Raw genomic sequence first — 20,652 nt, forward strand, 5'->3', positions numbered from 1 at the left:
ACCCTATGTAGGTATCTCATGGGAGAAGTGTTTATTTTATTTTATTTATTTCGAAAAAACATTAAACAAGCTCACTCTTTGTAGGAAAAAAACAGCTATCTTATATATATTTTACTTGACTTGTGGAAGAGGTTTCTATACGCGCACACACACACACACACACCCACACACCGCTCGACTTGGCTTGGGCGATTGGACGAATATATCGAAAATTAGCGTTTGACTGATCCAATCGGAAGTTGGTTTTTTTCGGGGGTCGATTTTTGTCCTTTTCTTTTACTGCTTTACCGGTTTGCCTCCTCGAGAACGCAACTCAGCAAATAATTGATCGGTAAACCACAATTTAAAGCGTGCGAAATATGGAACTGGCAGTTGGAGTTGGGCCATATGCTCGTTGTTTTTGCACAGATTTCCGACGAGTCTTTCACAAAACGGGGCAGTGACTGCAGTGACCTTACTTTATTGTATGGAAAATGAATAACGTAAACCTAGCTCAGAGAATTGGAACAGTTTGTTTTTTTCATTTCTCCTCCAGACGCAGGATACCGGTGGACCGTGCGCGCGCGCCGGTATTTTGTGTTTTTATTTTACATATTTTCGTTTGTTTCCTTCTTGTATAAAACGAACATTTTGTTCGAATTTTTTTTATATCGCGCGCACACACACACACACACACACACACACACACACACACACACACACACACACACACACACACACACACACACACACACACACACACACACACACACACACACACACACACACACACACACAAAGAGGGCAGGAGAAAAAGGAGAAGACGAATAAATACAATATAGTAAATACATGTCAGAAGAGCTCTCAATTAGAGAAATATCAGTACGGCAACAAGGTCAAATTAAATAAAAAAAATTGTTGAGAGAAAAACATTCCTTGGTTAAAAGAGATATCATAAACGACGAGTAATTAAACAAATTAAAATACCACAGAAGCAACTACTTTAAAGCCCCTTTCACGCATCCAGTCTTTACCAGCAATGTTCCGGAATTGTTCCTGCATGGGGTCATGTGTAAATGGGAGCACGTATCAATATTCCGGGAAATCTGTTCTGGCAATTTCCCACCTCAGGACCTAATATAATTTCCGGGAAGATGCCTGGTCGGCTGTGTTGTGAGCAGTAATTTTGTTAGAACAAGCATGTACTGTAACGAAGGGGTGCAGCTGAATCCGAATAAAGTATCGACAAAGCACAGTGTTTTTAAGAATATTTATAAAAAAATAACTTGTTTTCGGGAAGAAGAAAAAAAAACATTTGTAAAAATGGCGAGTCCAATCCGTGGCACTTGGCTGCAAAGACAGGAAACTGAAAAACGTCCAAGTTCGGAGACACGTTTTTGTTATTATTATTATTATTATTATTCATATTATTCCTAGATTTTATTCTTTAACTTAATAAATATGCACTCTAGATGTGTATTTTACAGTTAGGGGTGTGGTGCGGTTTTAAAACCCCAATAGTGATGCCTTTAGAGGAGTCATTCTGCATAATAATTAGCCATGTGGTTCTGTATCATGTGTAAGAAGTTACTAAGCAAGACGGAGATGTTCCAGAATGTAGCTGCATGTGTGTATAGTAAAAATCACTAGCGGTGCCGGAATGGTTATCCCAGTAATTTACCGGGAACGAATACCGTTTTTACACCAATATAAGGGGGTTCAACCCAGGTCAAACTGCAAAAAATTGACACCTTTCCCATTTCCAGGAGCAATACCATTTTTTTTCCTGTCTATTCAACGTCATGAAAACGTCGGAATAGGGGTGTGTCACGGTTCCAGTGTGATTGTGAACAAAACAGTAGAGGAAACAGCAACTTAAACAAACAACATAAAATTGTAAAAAGAAACTTGAAAAAGAAAAGTATTTTGAGACATTCAAAAGAATTAGATTGTTCGTGAACGACCCAATACTACAGTAGAAGCAGCACGGGGCACCAGCAGCGCGGATACTCCACCACGCACCGGCTTTTTGGCAGCGGGGACCGGGGGGGGGGGGGGGGGGGGGGGGTTGCTGGGACTGGCTTGGGGCAACGCTCGAGTGACTGGGACCCCGGCGGGCAGCGCGGGGTTTCTCCACTGTGGTTCCTATGGTGAGATCCCCACAGTCAAACATTTCATGGTCCCCCGTGTGGACAAAAGTCACTAACTTCTGATTTTGGATTCTAAATGGGATATTTAATAATAGAATGACACATGGATATTCCTGTCTATTTATGTGCCAGCGTCCGGAATTTCAACATGCGTCGCATCGCACAGTTAAGGGGCCAAAATAAGTCTGTCGACCCGGGTGTCCTATTCACATCAGAGTAATCAGGGTTGGAGCCAATTAAAACCCAGGTCTATTGCAGTGTAATTTGACCCGGGACTGAGACCCGGGTTTTTCCCTTTACCACTGGTGACAAATGCCGGATGTTAGCGGGTGTTACCAGGATTTTGTTGAAGTGGGAAAGGGGTTCAGTATATGTGTGAGAGGGGCTATAAAATGTTGAGGTAAGGGCTGTGATCAATGTTAAAGACAGAAAACAATTGCACGTCAAAAACATGGAGAGTCATTCCATGAAATGATTGCCATTTGGGCCCCCACCCCTGTATAATACATGATATAAATAAGGCTACTGTGCCTGAGGTGGGAAAATATGTTTTCTGGGAAGTTTAACATGCATATTAAATGATGTAATGTAAAAAAAAAAAAAAAAAAAAAAAGTAATCTTTGGGATTAAAAATTGTGAAAATAGAAAGGCCAAATGTCATCCCTCTCATGGAATGACTTAAAAAACGCTATAGGAAATACTTTTTTCTTGAAAACAACGACACAGTCTCATTTTGGAATGACTACGAGATGATCAACCCTGGTCTGGTCAGAGGGAACACAGGTAGTTATGGACGGGGAAGGCGGTGAGGCCGGACAGAGCGATTCCCAGACTGTCTCCCACACTGGCCGCTGCCATGGCAAACTCCCTCTCCCGGTCTCCGGTCTGAAAGTGTTGGGGCAGAGGAACAGAGGTCAAAGAAGATGAATGAGGGACAACAAGGGACAAAGCAATCAGAGAATGTGCGCGGAGCAGCAGGGAGATGAGCGGAATTCATTGAGGTTTTCGCGAGGAGTGCCATAAACATTGGCTCCTACACCGATCAGCCCCAAGATTAAAACCACTGACGGGTAAAGTGAACAACGGGGTCATGGGTGCCCATGGGCTCATTGATGTACGTGGGGAGCGAAGTCTAGCCCGTCTGGTCCGATCCCACAGAAGAGCTACTGTAGCACAAATTGCTGAAAAAGTAAATACTGCTATGATAGAAAGGTGTCAGAACACACAGTGCATCACCGCTTGCTGTGTATGGGGCTGCATAGCCCCAAAGCGGTCAGGGTGCCCATGCTGACCCCTGTCCACTGCCCAAAGCGCCTACAATGGGCACGTGAGCATCAGAACTGGACCATGGAGCAATGAAAGAAGGTGGCCTGGTCTGATGAATCATGTTTTTTTCTACACCATGTGGATGGCCGGGGTTAGGATCCGATCCAATCGAGCATCTGTGGGATGTTCTGGAACAACAAGCCCGATCTGTAGGAACCCCACCTCTCACCATACAGGATTTAAAGGATCTGCTGCTAACGTCTTGGTGCCAGATACTGCAGAACACCTTCAGAGGTCTTGTGGAGTCCACGCCTTGACACGTAAGAGCTTTTTTGGCGGCAGGAGGGGAGCTACACAAGTTATTAGCAGTTATTAGGGTGCTTTTAATGTTGTGGCTGATCTGTACTAACCACTGCATACTAGGAACATCCCACAAGACCTGCCATTTTGGAGATGCTCTGACCCATTCGTCTAGCCATCACAGTTTGGCCATAGTCAAAGTCATTCAGATCCTTATGCTTGCCCGTTTTTCCTGCTTCCAACAAATGATCTACAGGAACTGACTGTTCACTTACTGCCTAAAGTATGTATCCCACCCCTTGACAGGTGCCATTGGAACAGGGTGAGCAATTTTATTTGCTATACCTGTCTGGTTCCAATGTTGTGGCTGATTGGTGTATATTAATATCATTTCCAACCATGGTGGATTAAATTAAAATTTTCCTTGCATAATCTATGTCGTAAAAGCGATTTTGGAACATTTTTTTATAATGTTACGATTTGAATAACAAAACAAAGGTGAATGATACAGGTTTTCAATGATCGCGTTTCTGTCAAGGACTTTTCAAGCACTTCAGCACAAAAGGGGCTATTTTCAAGGTATTGTAGTACTTCAATCTCTGAGGAGAAAATTGAAGCACTTCAAGGACTTGGTAAGAACCCTGTGATCATCATCTGATGAGTCACTTTTCACCTAAGTAAAGGATACATACTGCACTGTATTATATAAATATATCTGGCTCCTACTGATTTATTTAATAGCATCACAGGGTCAACACCATGCCACAGCCCTACCTCCTTGCTGATGTAGTAGAAAGTGTTGACGTAGGCCGTGCCACCCAGCAGACCCTCGTAGAGGATGATGGCAAACACCAGCCAAGGACTGGGAAGGAACTGGTAGTACACCGCGAACAACAGCAGCACTGCATTCACACACTGAGAGAGGGGGGAGGGACAGAGAGAGAGAGAGAGAGAGAGAGAGAGAGAGAGAGAGAGAGAGAGAGAGAGCGAGAGAGCGAGAGAGAAATAGAGAGATTGTTTCGGTGTTGATTAAGAGTGTTTAAGAAAATCGGATCCATGTGATTTGGGAGACAACATCAACATAGCTTAATACTGACTTACTAAGTCATAATTATGAGATACTTAAGTCAAAATTATGAGAAAACAAAACTGGATCAACAACTTGTCCAGGAAAATTGGTTTGAAAATTAGTCGTCCTCTCTCAGTTTGTCCAAGAGGTCAATACAAAACTGGACACATTGACCACCACCACCATCACCATTCAATGCACTGGTTTCCAGTGCTTGGACCTAATGTTACCTCGTGTTGCATTACGATCTTACGATGACGATGTTCTGTTCCTAAATATAGTCGTAGTCTTGTAGCGTTAATCACAACATCCAAGTTGCCAGCAATGATCCTTGGGTCGTTTGTTTGTTTTCTAAGCTTCTAGCCATATCATGCTTCTGGAAAACCCATCAATGCATTCACTAGTTCTGATTCCAAATGGCTTCAGTTTATCATAGCCATCAATATGGCAGACTTAGTTAGGCAACTATGGCAAACACGTCCCCGCAATTATTTTCTTGACCTCAGATCAATGCCGTCACCATCCAATAAACGCGTCAGTCACAATATCCTGAAACAAACACCGTTGGTGCATCCACCTGTGCCTGTGACGCTGCCCAGATGTTTCCAGTTGTTTATGAATGCAAGCCGCCACTTAAGCCACATCAGTTTTATTTTTTTTCTTCTTGCTGAAAAGCCTCTCAGAGTGCGCTTGCTTAGTACAATCCCATGTGATTCAGAAAGTAAGTTAAAGCGGACATATCATGAAAAACATGAAAAGCACTTTTCAGTGCTTGTGTACATACATTTGTGTCTCTGGCCTACTAACACACAAACTGTGAGATAAGACAACCCAGTCAGTTTTTTGTGAGCTGCATATTTCAGAAAGCATGTCATAAAACACACCGTCAGCTTTACAGCCTTGATCTACGTCATCCAGGGCTTCAGTAGAATTAGATCCGCCCTCCATCTGAGAAACTTCACCCACGGCTGAAGCGCCACCAGGCCCATTAGCATCGAAGTTAAGAGCTAAGTATGGGAATTGCTCTGCTGGCTGCACAGACAAGCACAAATCTTTTAAAAGAAAGAGGAATTAATACCACCTGTCCGTGAAGAAACTGCAGACGATGGAAATGTAAGTATTTAAAAAATAATTCTGCTGCGTGTTTCTTAAAAATAAATATAAAAAAGAAAGAAAAGCTGTAGCTTGCAATCAGCTGTGTGTTTCTCCAAACAAAAACAATAAAAATATTTTTTCTTGCAGATGTATTTATTTTATTTTTCAACATTTACATGAAACAAAAAAATCCCCCCCATGCGGTGTCCCAGTGCATCCTGGTGCGGTGTTCCCCCACAAGCTTGGAGAACAGCAACAAAAGATGGAACACACTTTTAAATGAGGCATTGTAGATCTAATGAGTGAAGATTCAGCACCTGGATTGCTTATTTTTTGCCTCAAATTTGTTCAGAAACTGATTTTGGTGGACTGTTAAGGTGAAATAAGTGAACGTTTACAGATTAAATAAAACAGAACCCTGACTAAAGCTCAAATCCCATTGGCTCACAGAACTAGGGGCCTGGCAGGTAATTTACATTGAAAGTGACATACACAGAAACAGCCCGTTTTGGAACAATAGAGGCATGTTAGAATGCCTTGAATGTGTAATCCGAGTGGTATTTTTAGAAAAAAAAAGCAAAAACATGTTTTGGGGACCACAGACCTATATTAACTTGTTGAAAGGGAACATCATAGGTCCCCTTTAAGGACTTCATAATTTCTTACATTTGATCGATTTTCCAAATTTATTGAATGACCGACTTCTAATGGCAACAGTTCACTTGGAGCTTATTTTTAATTTTTTATAAATAGAAAGTCATTATGACTTAGTATCTCATATTTCTCACTTAAGTATCTCATAATTATGACTCAAATATCTCAAAATTAAGAGATACTATTATGAGATAGTTTCTCATAATTCTGACTTTGCAAGTCATGATTATGAATTAGTATCTGATAATTATTACTTAAGTATCCTCATCATTTTGACTGAGTAAGTCATAATTATGAGATACTATAAGTTTATTTTTTTAATTATGACGTTTTCTAGATATTTCTTTGGTTTCCATCGCTATTTGTATATATTTGACAATTTAAAATTTGTTTTATTTGTATTACTTCATTTTCTATTCTATTTGATTTTATTAAATAGAATCATTTCTGATTCTGAACATGGCAAGAAAACCCTAAGGCAAGGGCCGGCATTTTTTGATCATTTGCTGTGTTTATGTCCGCACCTGTAGCAGCGAGAGAGCCCACAGCTTCCTAATCTTCACGCAGCGTAGAGAGGAGCGAGACAGCAGCACGCCCACCTGGTACAGTGTCTGGTACCTGTCCACACACACACACACACAGCAAAAACACACTGAAGAAATACTGCTAATGCCTGCGCGCGCACACACACACACACACACACACACACACACACACACACACACACACACACACACACACACACACACACACACACACACACACACACACACACACACACACACACACACACACACACACACACACACAGCCAGTGCTTTTTGGTAATTATTTACGAAAAAAATAGACATAACTGACCAGCGATATTGCTCCACATGCGACAGAGAGAACTTGGGGAAATACAGAAGCTCCATCTGGGGAAAAAGAAAAGAAGTCTGGACTTAGTAACCAATAACACAGCCCCGCATTATTCGGATTCAAAGCAACAAGATCTCTCAAAAGAAACTCAATATAACAGATAGGTGTTTCTGGCAAATGCTCTGAAATCGGGCATGGATCATTTATTAGCCTGATAATATGAATTAATACAGTTAATATGATAATAGGAATTTATATAAAATGCTACCGACTTTTTAAACAAAACTATGTTGAATATTTGAGATCTTGAGTCGTTTAGGTCACGTCCTATCGTCAGAAATTTAGGCCAAAAAATTGTTGATCATGTTATGTTGTTTTACTTTCTGACGAACAAATCGAATATTGAAAGACGGAAACTGGTTCTGTTTATCTAAGGTACTTATGTGTGTTTTCAAGCAAACCAAAAGTACAAGTAGTAAAACGTATGGCCTCCACTCACTAAGCCCTGGTTGATGAAGTACTCAGCGTAGTAGATCAAGCCCAGGGGGAGCACAAACTTCAGTAGGCCCTGTGGGAAAGGAAAATCAAGTCTGTTTATTCATATCAAATGTTCTGGGTTTTTTTGTTTGTTTCTTTAAATGCTCCGTAGATCATTCCCGGTCACGGACTCACTTGAATTACATGGAGTTGCTCTGTCCCGGTGAGAGGTCCGGTGCGCCTGCCCTCTGTCACATGCAGGGGGAAAAGAACATGGCCTGCATTTTTATTCAACAACAAATAACAATCAAGAAAACATCCAAATATCAAACCATTAGAAAATCTATCTTAAAGGGTACTAATCAAAAAAATAAAAAAGTATGATTTGTTATGATTCCTTTTAATCATCAAAGCCTATTATTAATGTTATACATATAAAGTAATTGTCTGACTTTATTGTATAATATATTAGCCTATGCTAGTTTGTACTAAACAAAGTCCCAAAGCAACGGGGAGATGTGTATGGCGCGGCTCGGGACAAGTTTTTTTGGAACACGACAATCCCTTAACTGAGTTGTGTTTAAAAATGTTTGTTTCATAAAAGTAGGAAACAAACTAAAATAAATAGATGTACAATAAAAACACAGGAAAACCGGCACGGGAGTCAAGAACCAGCACGTGTGCACCGCTGTCTGGAGGAGAAATTAAAAAAACTGCTCCAATTCTCCGAGTAAGGGTTACGTTATTAATTTTCTATACAAGAGATTAAGGTCACTGCAGTCACTGCCCTGTTTTGTGAAAGACCCGTCGGAAATCTGTGCAACAAGAACGTGCATATGGCCCAACTCCAACTGTGCGCAAATTGGAACTGGCAAAGTCAAACAAATTGAATTGTGCTTTACAGGTTCATTATTTGCTGAGTTGCATTCCATGGCAGATCATTAAATTAGCAAAATAAAAGGACAAATATTGTGCAAAGAGTCGTCCAAAAAAACAGCTGCCGATTGGATGCGGCAATCACAGATTGCCGCATCCAATCGGCCGATACAGCCAATATGCTTGTCCAATTGGCCAAGCCTACCCCACAACATGTGAATATATCTATCTTATATTAACTATATAGTAATGTATAGCAATAGTGCAATGGTAACATTTCATCAACAGTAGGTACAACAAATAGTGATGAATGTCTCGCACCTCTGGGCTGTTCTGCCTCCTCGTCCTCCTCTGATTGGTCAATCAGACCCTCTCTCTCCTCAGAGACTCCGCCCCTCGCTACGGACTCCGTCTCCTCCAGTCTCTGCCACTGGGGGAACAGCGATGGGAAAACCAGCAGGAAAAAATAGCTGTCTCACCAGAGGGAGGATGGTAGGAGAAGGGAAGAAAGGAGAAGACATCACTATACAGCTCGTATTTTGGAAAACAAATACTGAGAAAGACGTAAGTTGTGCTCTTTCTTTTAACGCCTGCCCAGAGACAAAGCCTGGACTTACGTAACATTGGTTCATGATGTCACAAAGTGCCCTGCACAACAAACTAATTGAGATACGCCAACGTTCTTCAACTTCCGGTAAATAAATATAAAAAATAAATAAAAAATGTTTTTTCCTAATTCCTGTCTGAAGGGTCACAGTTCCAACAAGACCTCAACCATGTCTGTGCATACTGCAGTTGCCATGTTTGAGATACTTTTAGCCAGAAAAATGCCAATAATAGTAATAATAATAAATATAGCTGCAGGCAGCAATACATGGGGTCCAGCATATTCGTTTTAGGTTAGTATTACAGTTGTCTTGATAATTTTGTGCAATGCATCACAATTTATTTAACGTTTAAACATCAAAGATTGTGGACGTCGTGTATTAATATACATGGAATATTGTTTTAGAATTTTGGAACTGACTAGGACATGTAAACATAATGTAGTTACGTCCATTTAATTTCATGAATCTAACCTTTATGGCATTACGTATGGAACAGTTCCAGTTCAACCAGACATCAAATACTGATTTTAATTTATGATTTAGACATAGATGTATGAGAAAGGTTCCAAGTTGCTGAGTTTGTAGTTTTGATATTGTTCATAATTTAAAAATAGATTGATTTATAAATAAGTACAACAAATGAAAAACAAGACAATTTTATTAAACAGTTGTCCAAAACAGCTGGACAAAATAAGTTAACAAATATCACAGTATTTATAAAGATCACATGTCAATTAATCAATAAATGTTATTAAAATGGCAATCTTAAGAAAATAAAATAAATAAGAAATAGACAAGTTGTATAAAATTTTGTATTTTGTAATTACTTTTCATAACAATAACAATTTGTTTTTGTTATTTGTAATTAATACTTTATTGTACTTTTTATGTTAGCAATGTACTATTGTAATCCAGTTTAATCGATTATTTGTCTTTATTGTCTTTATATTTGTCTTTATATACACATTAAAATTAATTTCTGGCTTTTCATTACATTGTGTAATTTACAAACAGTGTAATTTACGTATTTCTTTCGTAAAGTAAAATCTTTTTAGTTGGATTACATTTCCAGTAAGTTCCGTTTCAATTAAATATGATAAACGTTGTGATATTTCTGCGGTGAATTACCACTGCACGGCTTCTATTTTTCCGATGCCACCTTGGATTTTGAACTCACCATTGAGTCACACATTACAGTGTTTTAGAGATGCTCAGACGAGATTTCAAGCATTATTTTATTATTTTTTTTCCTTATCCGGCAAAGTAATGTGGACCACTGATTTAAAATATCAATCGAACAGATCTACTGACATCTACCAGATAAGTAGCTATATCAATATACACGTAAAACGATAGTTTGGTAGCTCATAAAGACTACAGAGTGACCGTTTCCAGGTTGCCCAATGGACATTCTCAATCGGAATCTATACTTTTATAGTAAATAATATGATGATGTCATAAAGAAACCTACTGTAAATCTGATCTTGTTCATTTTCTAACGAGAAGTGTGACGTAGACCAGCTAAATATTTTGGGTCAAAGTTGTTCGGTTTTTCACTAATATATGTTCTGTATGTAGATCGATTTAGATGAAATTCAAACCACAAGATCCTTGTTACATGGCGCTTTAAACGACACCTCAACTGTATTTCTATCTTACGGCGAACTATGTCTTCCAGATAGTTTTAGCTGGGTTGGAAATATTTTGTGATGTTACAAAGTGACTGTGTTCTCAATGTAACCTCAATGTTCTTCAATTTTCGGTGAGTTTGTAAAGTTTTACCAATATTTCCTGATACAAATGTAGATCAGTGTCAATCAAATCTGGACAACAATATGTATGAAATGTTCCCATTGTTGTTTGGGAAAAGAACTGGGAAACATTTTGCTTCTTTGGTTTCATCTGCCAATAATGGTACAGGGTTGTTCCCTTCTGCTGGTGCTCCAGACAAAATGTCAAAGTGATGCTCTAATACTTACTGTACAATATCAACTTGTTGTAAACATGTGTCCATAAACATACCATGTTGTTGTTTATCGTTTAAGGTTTCATCAATATTTTCATCTTCTGAACTTAAATCTGCATTTTCAATGTTATCAATGCCCATAGATTCCTTATTATTGTTTGTGGTTTTTGGATCTTCAATTTTGGAAAGAAGATTATTCCATTCATTGTTAAATTCTACATCCTTATACCACTTGCCAATGCTGTTGTTATTTTATCTGTATGAAAATAGATATTTATAATGGCCTATGTAATTTAACTTCCTCATAAATTTGACACAAATCATAAAGGTCATTATCAGATCTTGGAAGTACATTTGTTACATTGGTGATATTTGAAGGTACATATGTGACTGGTCCATGAACACTATTTTGCCCACCTTTTGGCAAAGCTAGTATTTTCATGAATGGAATATTCCTTGCAATTAAGTGCTGTTCCACTGAGTTCAAGTGTTTCATTTCTGGTGGAATAAGATCTAAAGTCAAATTGTTTACAGTACTTTCCTCTGGAGCTTTACATGAAATAAATTTCCTGTGACATGTGAAACAAATCCATAGTTGACCAGAAGGTCCAATTTGGAAAATAAAATTGTCATTACAAATGTTTGTGCATTTGTGTAAATATGTTTCTGTTTACAATTAAAAGAGATTGAAGCAATTATTTTTCCTTTTTAAGATATTCTTCTTTTGGACATTTAATGACTTGATGTTGAAAAAATTGTGGATGGCAGACTGCACATATATATTCTGGAATTATAATAATTGTAATAAGTATAAAAGTATAAAAAGTATATTATACAAGTATTTTTTTATTTTTTAGATTATTGTCTTGTGTTTATGAATTGCATAATATTTTTTTCTTTCTTTACTAAATGCCCAGGATTGTTCAATATATACATTTTTGTCCTTTTTACATTATTGTCCATTTTTTGGTAATTCTGTTCAGTATTGTATTTAACAACAGTGTAATGTATTTTATGTGTTTTTACTTTATTTATTTAAACCAAACTTGTCATTGTTATAACTGACCTTTTTGTTTAAAGTACATGTGCAGTCTCAGGGACGACAGGTGACGTTTGCTCTCTTGTGCGTGAATTATAATGTATTTACATAGGTTTACGTTTTTACGGAGGTTTATGAAGGTCATCGAACTTACGTCATTTTAGTGGTGACTTTTTTCCTTGAATTACATTTTCAATAAGTTATGTTTCCATGAAATACGAACAACGTTGTGGTATTTCTTTGAGTAATTACCACATCACGGCTTCTATTTTTCTGACGCCTCGCTGGATATTGAACACATCACTCACTCGTACAGTCGAGTGGACTCAACGTGATATTTTTCATTAATCCGGCACCAAAGAGATAAAATATAAATCGCACAGATCTACAAACATCTACCAGGTAAGAAGGAACATAAACATGTAAACAAACAGCTAGTTTGTAATCTCTAACCACTACAGCGCAAGGGAGTCTACACCGCACACTGGACACCGTGAAAATGTACGTTCTGAATCAGAACCTGCACATTTATAGTACATAGTATGACGTCATGAAGCACCTTACTCTAAATCTCATCTTTTGTATTTTGTTGACAAACAGTGGCATGTCAGTCAAAAACGACCACCTCAATAGTTGGGGTCAAATTTGGTTGGTTTTTCACTCATTTCTGCTCCCGTATGTGGATCGATTTGGATGAAACTTAAACCAGTTCAAACGAGGGAGACTTAAAAAGGGCTTATTAAATTCATTTTACTTGGCCTGACTTGGCGGTGCTCCCTATTTTTTTTTTACCTGATCCACATGGCGACAGGGACCACGAGCATGGTGAGCAGCGTGACCTGGGGCGAGAGGCCGGCCTGGGTGAGTCCAGAGTAAAACAGGGCCCCAGCCACACCAGCCGCCCCGGTACCTGAGCCCCAGCCTTCCAGTACATCCCTGAGAGACAGAGACGGGGAGAGAGAGTGAGAGAGAGAGAGGTTTGAAATTTTAAACATATAGGAAGAGAAAACCTGAAAAGGAGAACTTTTGTGTGTGTGTGATGAGTTCAGTAGTTTAATCATAATTAATACATTTCTACCTTTATACCATAACAGTAATTTATCCTGTGCATTGTATAGTATCGCATCACATTTGCATATTGTATATCTGACTTTCCTGTTTTGTATATTTGACCATTTGCAGATATCTAACATATATGTACAATGATAATTTTAATTGTATTTTTATCCTATTTTATTTTATTTCTTCTTTTTTTCAGACTGAGAAGATTTTCTTTTTTAATGCTATGGTCAGTGTTGGATTGCACCACACCTCACCAGAAAGAATTCCTCGTATATGCAAATGTCACTGACGAAAATAAAACTGATTCTGCTTTCACCTGCTGAAGAAGACAGTTAGGGAGAGGAAGGAGAGCTCCCCCAGCCCGGATCCAATGCTGGCAAACACAACACCTGGAGAAACACATGGGGAACAACATAATGAAAAGGGGGACAAAAATCTATAAAATTCAAAAAAGAAAAATGTATATCACAAATGCATTTTCATTCTGACGCAAATAAGTCTAAATGAGATTCAAATGTAATTTCTAAACAGTGTTATACAAAATATGGTAGGCATGGATATTTTTTTTTTTGTGCACACACACACTAACCGCTGTCTTGTACAAACTTCTCGCACAGACCTTACTTTCACAGGTGGCAGCATGATAACGGGAGTTATAATTTCACTTTACCTTTTTAGCGATTTACAACAAAGTCCAATGGGGCAAACAGTTAAGCCGGATTCACATCAACTGCGCAATCACATCAGACAGTCCCCCCTAGTAACTGTCAGATTAATTGCATCAGTTGCGCATCACAAGACAGGGAAAATGGGAGCTCTCCATAGGAATGAATGAACTTCCAAGTTTATTCTTGTTGTTTGTCGTTTTAGGTAAGAAGCCGGCTTCAGCCTAAAAAACAATATCCTTTCAGAAAACTGGAAGCAGAGGGCACTCAAAAACATGGTCGGGTAATTGTCGATGCTTTCTGACGAGCCACTGACTACTTTTAGCAATAACCTCATGCAATAAACATGGCAACTTTACTACACACTGGAGTCGATTTGGGAGAAACAATTTGGGCACCAGACTAGCATTTGATAAACTGCAGACTACTGTATGGAAAAATATATTTATTTCTGACTGCAACGCAGGTTTTCTTGTTCTGAAAGGCCATTTACCCTACTGGACGGCACTTAGGGGCATTGAAGAGCTAAAGCACAACTGTAACTCCATTAATTGTGTAATTGTGTTTAATGGGATATATAAAAAACACAGACTGTGTGTGTATATGCTCTGTTCATGTAATATCTGTTGAGGTACAAATTTAGTGAAGAAATTATCAGATAGGCCTGCAAGAAGCATTTATCGGGTGGTATCTGATTTCAGTGGAAAAACCACAGCCTCAGCCACAATTATAACCTCCGTTATTTACATTTTTTTTGCAAAACCTACTGAATCAACATATAAACAGTACGACAGCAAGACACAATAGAATGTGGCTTGATTACCAAGAATGCTCATCCACAAACTGGAGGACAGGGATACGAGCAGGAAACTTGCAGTCCCCGCAGCCATGCAGAACAGGACTCGGAAACTGGAAGGAGGGCAAAAGACCTCTCCGTTAAATTGATATGGCTCCTGGTGGTCGTAAAAACAGCTCAAAATATATCTCAATATCTTTTGTGATCAAATATCAAGATTCACTTTTAGTGAAATACCCTGTAAATTACCATGGATATGTTAACATCTACAAGTACTGTGCACATAGCGCACGCACGCCGTGGTATTGTACGCAGCGCACAATACAGACTGGTCAGAGAGCTGGTCCTAACTCCGAATGGTCGTTAAACAGGTAGGTCGTTAAGTAAGGACTACTTGTACTGAACAAACATATTTAGAAACATAGTATGTAACACATACAAAAAGGACAAAAATACATTCAGACATTTACATTATTCATATATTATTTTCAATACATTTCAAAATTAAGATTTTTGTTAAAATAGATAGTTAATAATTTGTATATTGTGCAATACGTATGCAAATGATTTTATAAAATATACTTTTCAATACATATAAAGACGTCACTAACTTCCAGCATAGCCAGTATCACCTTGGTACGAGTATTGAAAAATTATTATTAAATTATTATGAAATTATTATGAAATTACACAAATAATGAAAATCTTAGAATGCCAATGCATTACAACTCCATACATGGGAAATGTATTTCTGTTGTATAAGGAAGGACCGAAATAGACTCTTTCCCCCCCAAGACATACTAGTATATAGTCTTATTTTGAACAGCACTTTATTACTTCATCACACATAAAATAATAGCTTTAGAAGGCTGCTACAGGACAGATGTACAGACCAGGGCTCATTTTGGCATTACAAAATGAAATCCAAGGACTTGCAAGTAAGGAGGTCCATCAAGTATGCCTTACCTTGAATACTGTCCTAAAAATATGGCAGGCAACACCAGATGCTACTGACACCGGTATATCAAGTCTCCCGTAATGTATTAGTGTTGATACAGATCTATATCTATCTATTTTTTTACACGTTATGACCAGATCAGCCTGTTTAACATATCCTATGTGGATAATACATCATATAATACGCAATAATATATTGGTTGTGCAAGACGTTCAAACTTTTGGCTAATAAAAAGTTGTGAAATGCATCATAGCAGCTTCTACACCCGATGCCAGCAAATTACATGAACTATACCATACTTTATATCCATCACAACATACAGTAATTTCCTGTGAAGTTATTGCTAGGTGCAATAACTTGGATATGAAGATATCGTCTTCTTACCCATAGGGCACTTTGTGGATGTAAAGAGGAGCCGAGAGCTTGATGACAAGGGTGGGGAGGATGTCAGCCAACAGCACAGCCTGTGGACAGGACAGCGAGAAAACACATCGCCGTCAACGCTCGAGCACGACCAGCAAGAGGTGTGCAAGAGCCATACCACTAGAGTGCTCCAAAACAGCATAATGTTTAAAACATAAACAACACGGGTACAAAACACTCACAGGGAAACTCATTTTAATTAAAATAATAAATACAAAAAAGATTATTTACACCCATCTAGGTAAGCCTAACTTTGGTAATACAATGATAATGGCGGTCAGACAGTACGTTTAGTCTGACTGGACCTTGTTCAGTAAAGTCCAAGTTAAATTGGTTATCTGGTTGCTTATAAATAATAAATAATCAAAATTATATTTAAGTCACTGGGACTACTTTTCATACTTCATAAAACTTTCTTTTTTAGAGATGTATGTGAAAATGGGATATATTTGTATATATTGTATTTGATATATTTGACTAATAACGTCAATGTGTTATTTATCTTATTGGTTATATATTAACCGACACCGAAATCCAAATGTACCAGAAAATTCCAATATCTGGTGGCAATAATGTTGTCATAGGAAAATAATGCATTAGCATAAATTCCTTGGTTTTGTTCGTGTGGATTTTGACCAGAAAGATTACACAGCCGACAGATCTCTTTGCAGTGTGGATTACGGTAGAATTCGGATTACTACTTCAGATGAAGTGCTACAGTTCAGTGTTGTGCTTCAGGGGATCTTGATTTACCGCAGTGGAAACAGGGTTACAGTCATAGCGGCCACCACTGCTACCGTTTTTCCCCTCAAAGTCCACTGCTACAGAGCCAAGAGTCTGCAACAGAGAAAAAAAAGCATTGGTAAAATGCCCGTAACCAAACAACTTGTATCATGAAATATATATTTCAGAAAACATTTCCTACATGCGCTGTGGAGTTGTCAGAATCCTGTCGTTTTAGGATGTCGTGTGCTGCACTCAGCATAACCACATAGGCAAAGTTGTTGCACAAGCCCAGGAGCCTGAGTGGTGGAAGCGGACGAGATAACAGAGTATTGATTAAGGCCTAAATCAAATAACTCACTCACATATTATTGTGAGTGGTGTGTGTGTGTGTGTGTGTGTGTGTGTGTGTGTGTGTGTGTGTGTGTGTGTGTGTGTGTGTGGTTGGGGGGTGGGGGCACGAAATAACACACAACAGCCATTCTTACCAAAATCCAGTCCAATTACGCAACCTTGAGCATCGCCCTATCAGCAACAACAAAAACAGAAATAGGTTTAAATTATTCGGGCGAGACCCCTTCATTGGAATAGAATAATAGCAGCAGCTAGGCTGACAGTAGATGGCAGCCGCACCCGCAGAGCCGCCGTGTTGGAGCACAGGATCTGCGTTGACGCTCTCGGTTTGTTCCATGATTTTAAAACCCGGATAAAATAGTAAAATGTACTTAACTAAAACGCATAAACTTACAACGCATAGTGAAGAATGCAAACCGCGTTTCCGATTCTACTGTCACGATCTAACAGAATAAGACGTTCCCTTCACTTTCACATCCTCTTGCTCTGCTGCATGTAAACTTCTAAGACTTCGGTGGCGGTGTTTCACAAAAATAAGTCCCCAGTGAAACAACATCGGTCACAAAGGTTCCTCAGCTGAGAAGGGTAATTATTGCGAAACAATAATAACGAGTGGACGAATGGGCTGTTTCCGGTGTGTTTTGTTACCGCTGAAGTTCATATTTTCCAGTCGTTGTTTAATCTAATTGTCTTCTGGTAATACTGTGATGTATTATTTTTTTTTTTTTTCAAACATAATGAAGCTTAATAATTGTAAAATAATACCTGTTACTTTGTAATTGCGTATGGGTAAGAGTTTGAGAGTTCCCTGTGTTCAAACACGGCCAGGAAAACCTGCTTGCAATTCTGTCCAAGGTTTTTTAGTCCCCAGATGCCCGGCCCAGGGAATACTATGGCCGAACTTTAACACTTGTTCCCTGAGCCCCTGCGGAACCACTAGTCTTTCCCCATCATCTAGATTTGCTTTTTAGTCCAACACCTCATCTCTAAGGAAATAGCCCTCCCCAGCCCTCTGACCCCTCTTCACTACAGCTGCTTGTGTAAAGAAGTCCAGCAGCGATTTAACCTCTTTTTGGAGCTGTAAAAAAACACTTTTGTGAGCATCCAGAAGCTCTAGCTCTGGCAGTTCTGAGCCTGTTCTAACTGTACCCGCCATTTTCTCTTGAATTTTTTGCCTCATACTTTTCCTCACTATCTGTGAGAACCTTGTCAAAGTAATGTCATTCAAAGAGGTTATTTAGATCCCCCACAGCTGAATATTGGCCTGGACCTTGAACCTCTGGATTGACCCAAGCTGGTCACTGGGGCATTAGCTCCTCTAGACCCTGAACATTTTCAGCTAGTCCTGCTTGGTCCCCACCGGTCCTGAAGGACGGGTACACCCTGTTACCTGGTAGGCTAAGCTGTCTACTACCCCGACAGAAAGAAGCTATGTTTGCCCAGCTAGAGCATGTCCAGGATGTCCAGTTCCAGATAATGGCCACCATGCACACAAGAAATATCCAGGACTGGCTTCCCTAGGGAACACTCCTTTTGAACTAGTGATGGGTGTATTAGTGTCTGCACACTACCAGTATCAAGAAGAGCTTGGGCTGGTTTACCATTAATCTTGAGTGTATACCTGCTGTTTTTCCCCCAAGGAGTTCTCACTTTGACAGGGCCGCGGAACAGTACAAAGGTAAGCTGCTTTAGCTTTTCTGACTGGGCATTCTGGATTGATTTGTCCTTCCTGACCACAGTAATAGCAAACAGGTGTAGCAGTTGACTTTGTCTTTATATGAGTTACAGGTTTTTCTAGAGGCCACGCTGGCCCTGACTCCCTAGGACCACCTCCACCCCCTGGCCCCAATGGCTTACCCAGTGCTGTGACTGACTTCTGAGGGGCCTCGCACCGGTAGCTCTTGGACCCCTCTGGATCCCTTTCCTTCACCCAAACTTTGAGTTCTGGAGAGAGGGAGCGGTAGAATTGCTCCAGAATAAGGATCTCCCCAACCTGCTGCTTGGTCCTCTTCTCCGGTTGGATCCATTTCTCGTACAAGTCTTTAAGTCGATTATAGAACCCTTTCGGGTTCTCGTTAGGGTGAATGTCCGGCTCCCTGAACCTCTGCATTAGACCTCCTCATTGACTTCATATTTGGCAAGGATGGCCTCTTTGACGTGCTTGTAGTCTAAAGTGTCGGCTGCCGTGACCACATATGCTGCTTGCGCATTCCCTGTCAGATGTAGTACTAGCCTCACTGCCCAATTGAACTCCAGCCACTGAAATGCTACTGCCAGGTGTTCAAAAGTGGTCAGGTACTGCTCAATATCATCACCCTCCTCCAGTCTGGGAACTGCTGCCTGCCCCAAGCCCCTACCCGTTAGCTCACTCCACTGGACACGAAACATGCTCCTCCTCCTGCTGCTGTGGTGGTGTGTTCAGCTGGGGTTGATTCCCTCCTTCCTGCTGCTGCTCCATATCATCTCTAAGGTTATACATTTGAATCTGCATTTGGCAGCACTTTTTGTCCTGTCTGATTGTTTCTTTGGTACTAAAGACACTGCTGTAACATGCCGGTAATTGAGTCCATATCTGCAGGCACGTTGTACTCTTTCCTCGGTGTATAATCAGGGGCAACCCTCCTGCATCACCCTCTTCCAGCCACGTCCATTTTGTGAGCTTTGGAGTGAGCTTTAGGTCCCATACTGCCAGCGCTAAAGACCCCCTTCAGTCTGGTCGTGTCTCATCACACTTTTGACACAAAAATATCATTTTTTGGCTCACAATCAGGATGACGGCCAGCAGGATTGAGATGTATGGGGTGACTGAGAAATAAGCCAGCAAGCTGGGATTCTTTTTTTATAACTCTATATCCAACTCACACTCTATATTTAACAGGTTCACAGATTCAGAACAGCAGCATGGATATACAGAGAGGGTAACACTACACAGTGCTACCCTGACGCCGGGTCATCAGGGTCTTTATTGTGTAGGATTGGGCATCCTTCACTGATTTAATCTGGTCTTCGCAGAGACTGAGCTTCATTGCCATCATGTTATCAGCGATAGAGCATTCTTGTAATTCTATGTCCTTTCCCTGAACATGCTCTATTTTGGTTGCTATCGCCATCTTTATGACTTTGACATGGATTTCACTAACCTAAAAAGAACAGGAATAGAATTTGTAGTGAGTATTAAGAGCAGTAGGGCCTCAATTATGACAAATTATATTCTTTGTAGAAATGGAAAAATACAAAGAAGCTTTTTAATGACAATGTCTAACATACAATTGTTTGTGGTGGGAGTGCGGCAACATCCTTCAATGTCAGTTTTAGTTCTGAACTTGGGGTTGTA

General features: G+C 39.7%; 1 protein-coding gene across 2 annotated transcripts; it reads right to left on the bottom strand.

Annotated features, from left to right (window-relative positions):
- Positions 1-755: 755 nt before the first annotated feature.
- cln3 (CLN3 lysosomal/endosomal transmembrane protein, battenin) lies at positions 756-17,819 on the bottom strand. Of its 2 annotated transcripts, none has more exons than XM_080009278.1 (15): positions 17,713-17,819; positions 17,453-17,489; positions 17,167-17,263; positions 16,995-17,078; positions 16,203-16,282; positions 14,888-14,973; positions 13,716-13,788; positions 13,130-13,273; positions 9,046-9,194; positions 8,044-8,096; positions 7,871-7,939; positions 7,372-7,427; positions 7,038-7,131; positions 4,470-4,610; positions 756-3,014 (listed from the first exon to the last, which is right to left on the bottom strand). In XM_080009278.1, the coding sequence occupies exons 1-15, from the start codon at positions 17,717-17,719 to the stop codon at positions 2,898-2,900; spliced, it is 1,287 nt and encodes a 428-aa protein (XP_079865404.1). In that variant the 5' UTR covers positions 17,720-17,819; the 3' UTR covers positions 756-2,897. The 2 variants fall into 2 exon arrangements, with proteins under 2 accessions (XP_079865404.1, XP_079865403.1); XM_080009277.1 differs by having other exon boundaries at positions 17,598-17,813.
- Positions 17,820-20,652: the final 2,833 nt, after the last annotated feature.

The sequence above is a fragment of the Zeus faber genome, assembly GCF_960531495.2.
Source record: "Zeus faber genome assembly, chromosome: 11".
Lineage (NCBI taxonomy): Eukaryota > Metazoa > Chordata > Actinopteri > Zeiformes > Zeidae > Zeus > Zeus faber.

Bases quoted from the DNA above. Each gene is read 5' to 3' on its own strand.
- cln3 (XM_080009277.1), bottom strand. From the start codon at position 17,655: ATGGAACAAACCGAGAGCGTCAACGCAGATCCTGTGCTCCAACACGGC. The intron at 17,264-17,452 runs GTAAGAATGGCT...TCCACCACTCAG, and splicing joins CGTAATTGGACTGGATTTTG to GCTCCTGGGCTTGTGCAACA. The intron at 16,283-16,994 runs GTAAATCAAGAT...TCCTGTCCACAG, and splicing joins GTAACCCTGTTTCCACTGCG to GCTGTGCTGTTGGCTGACAT.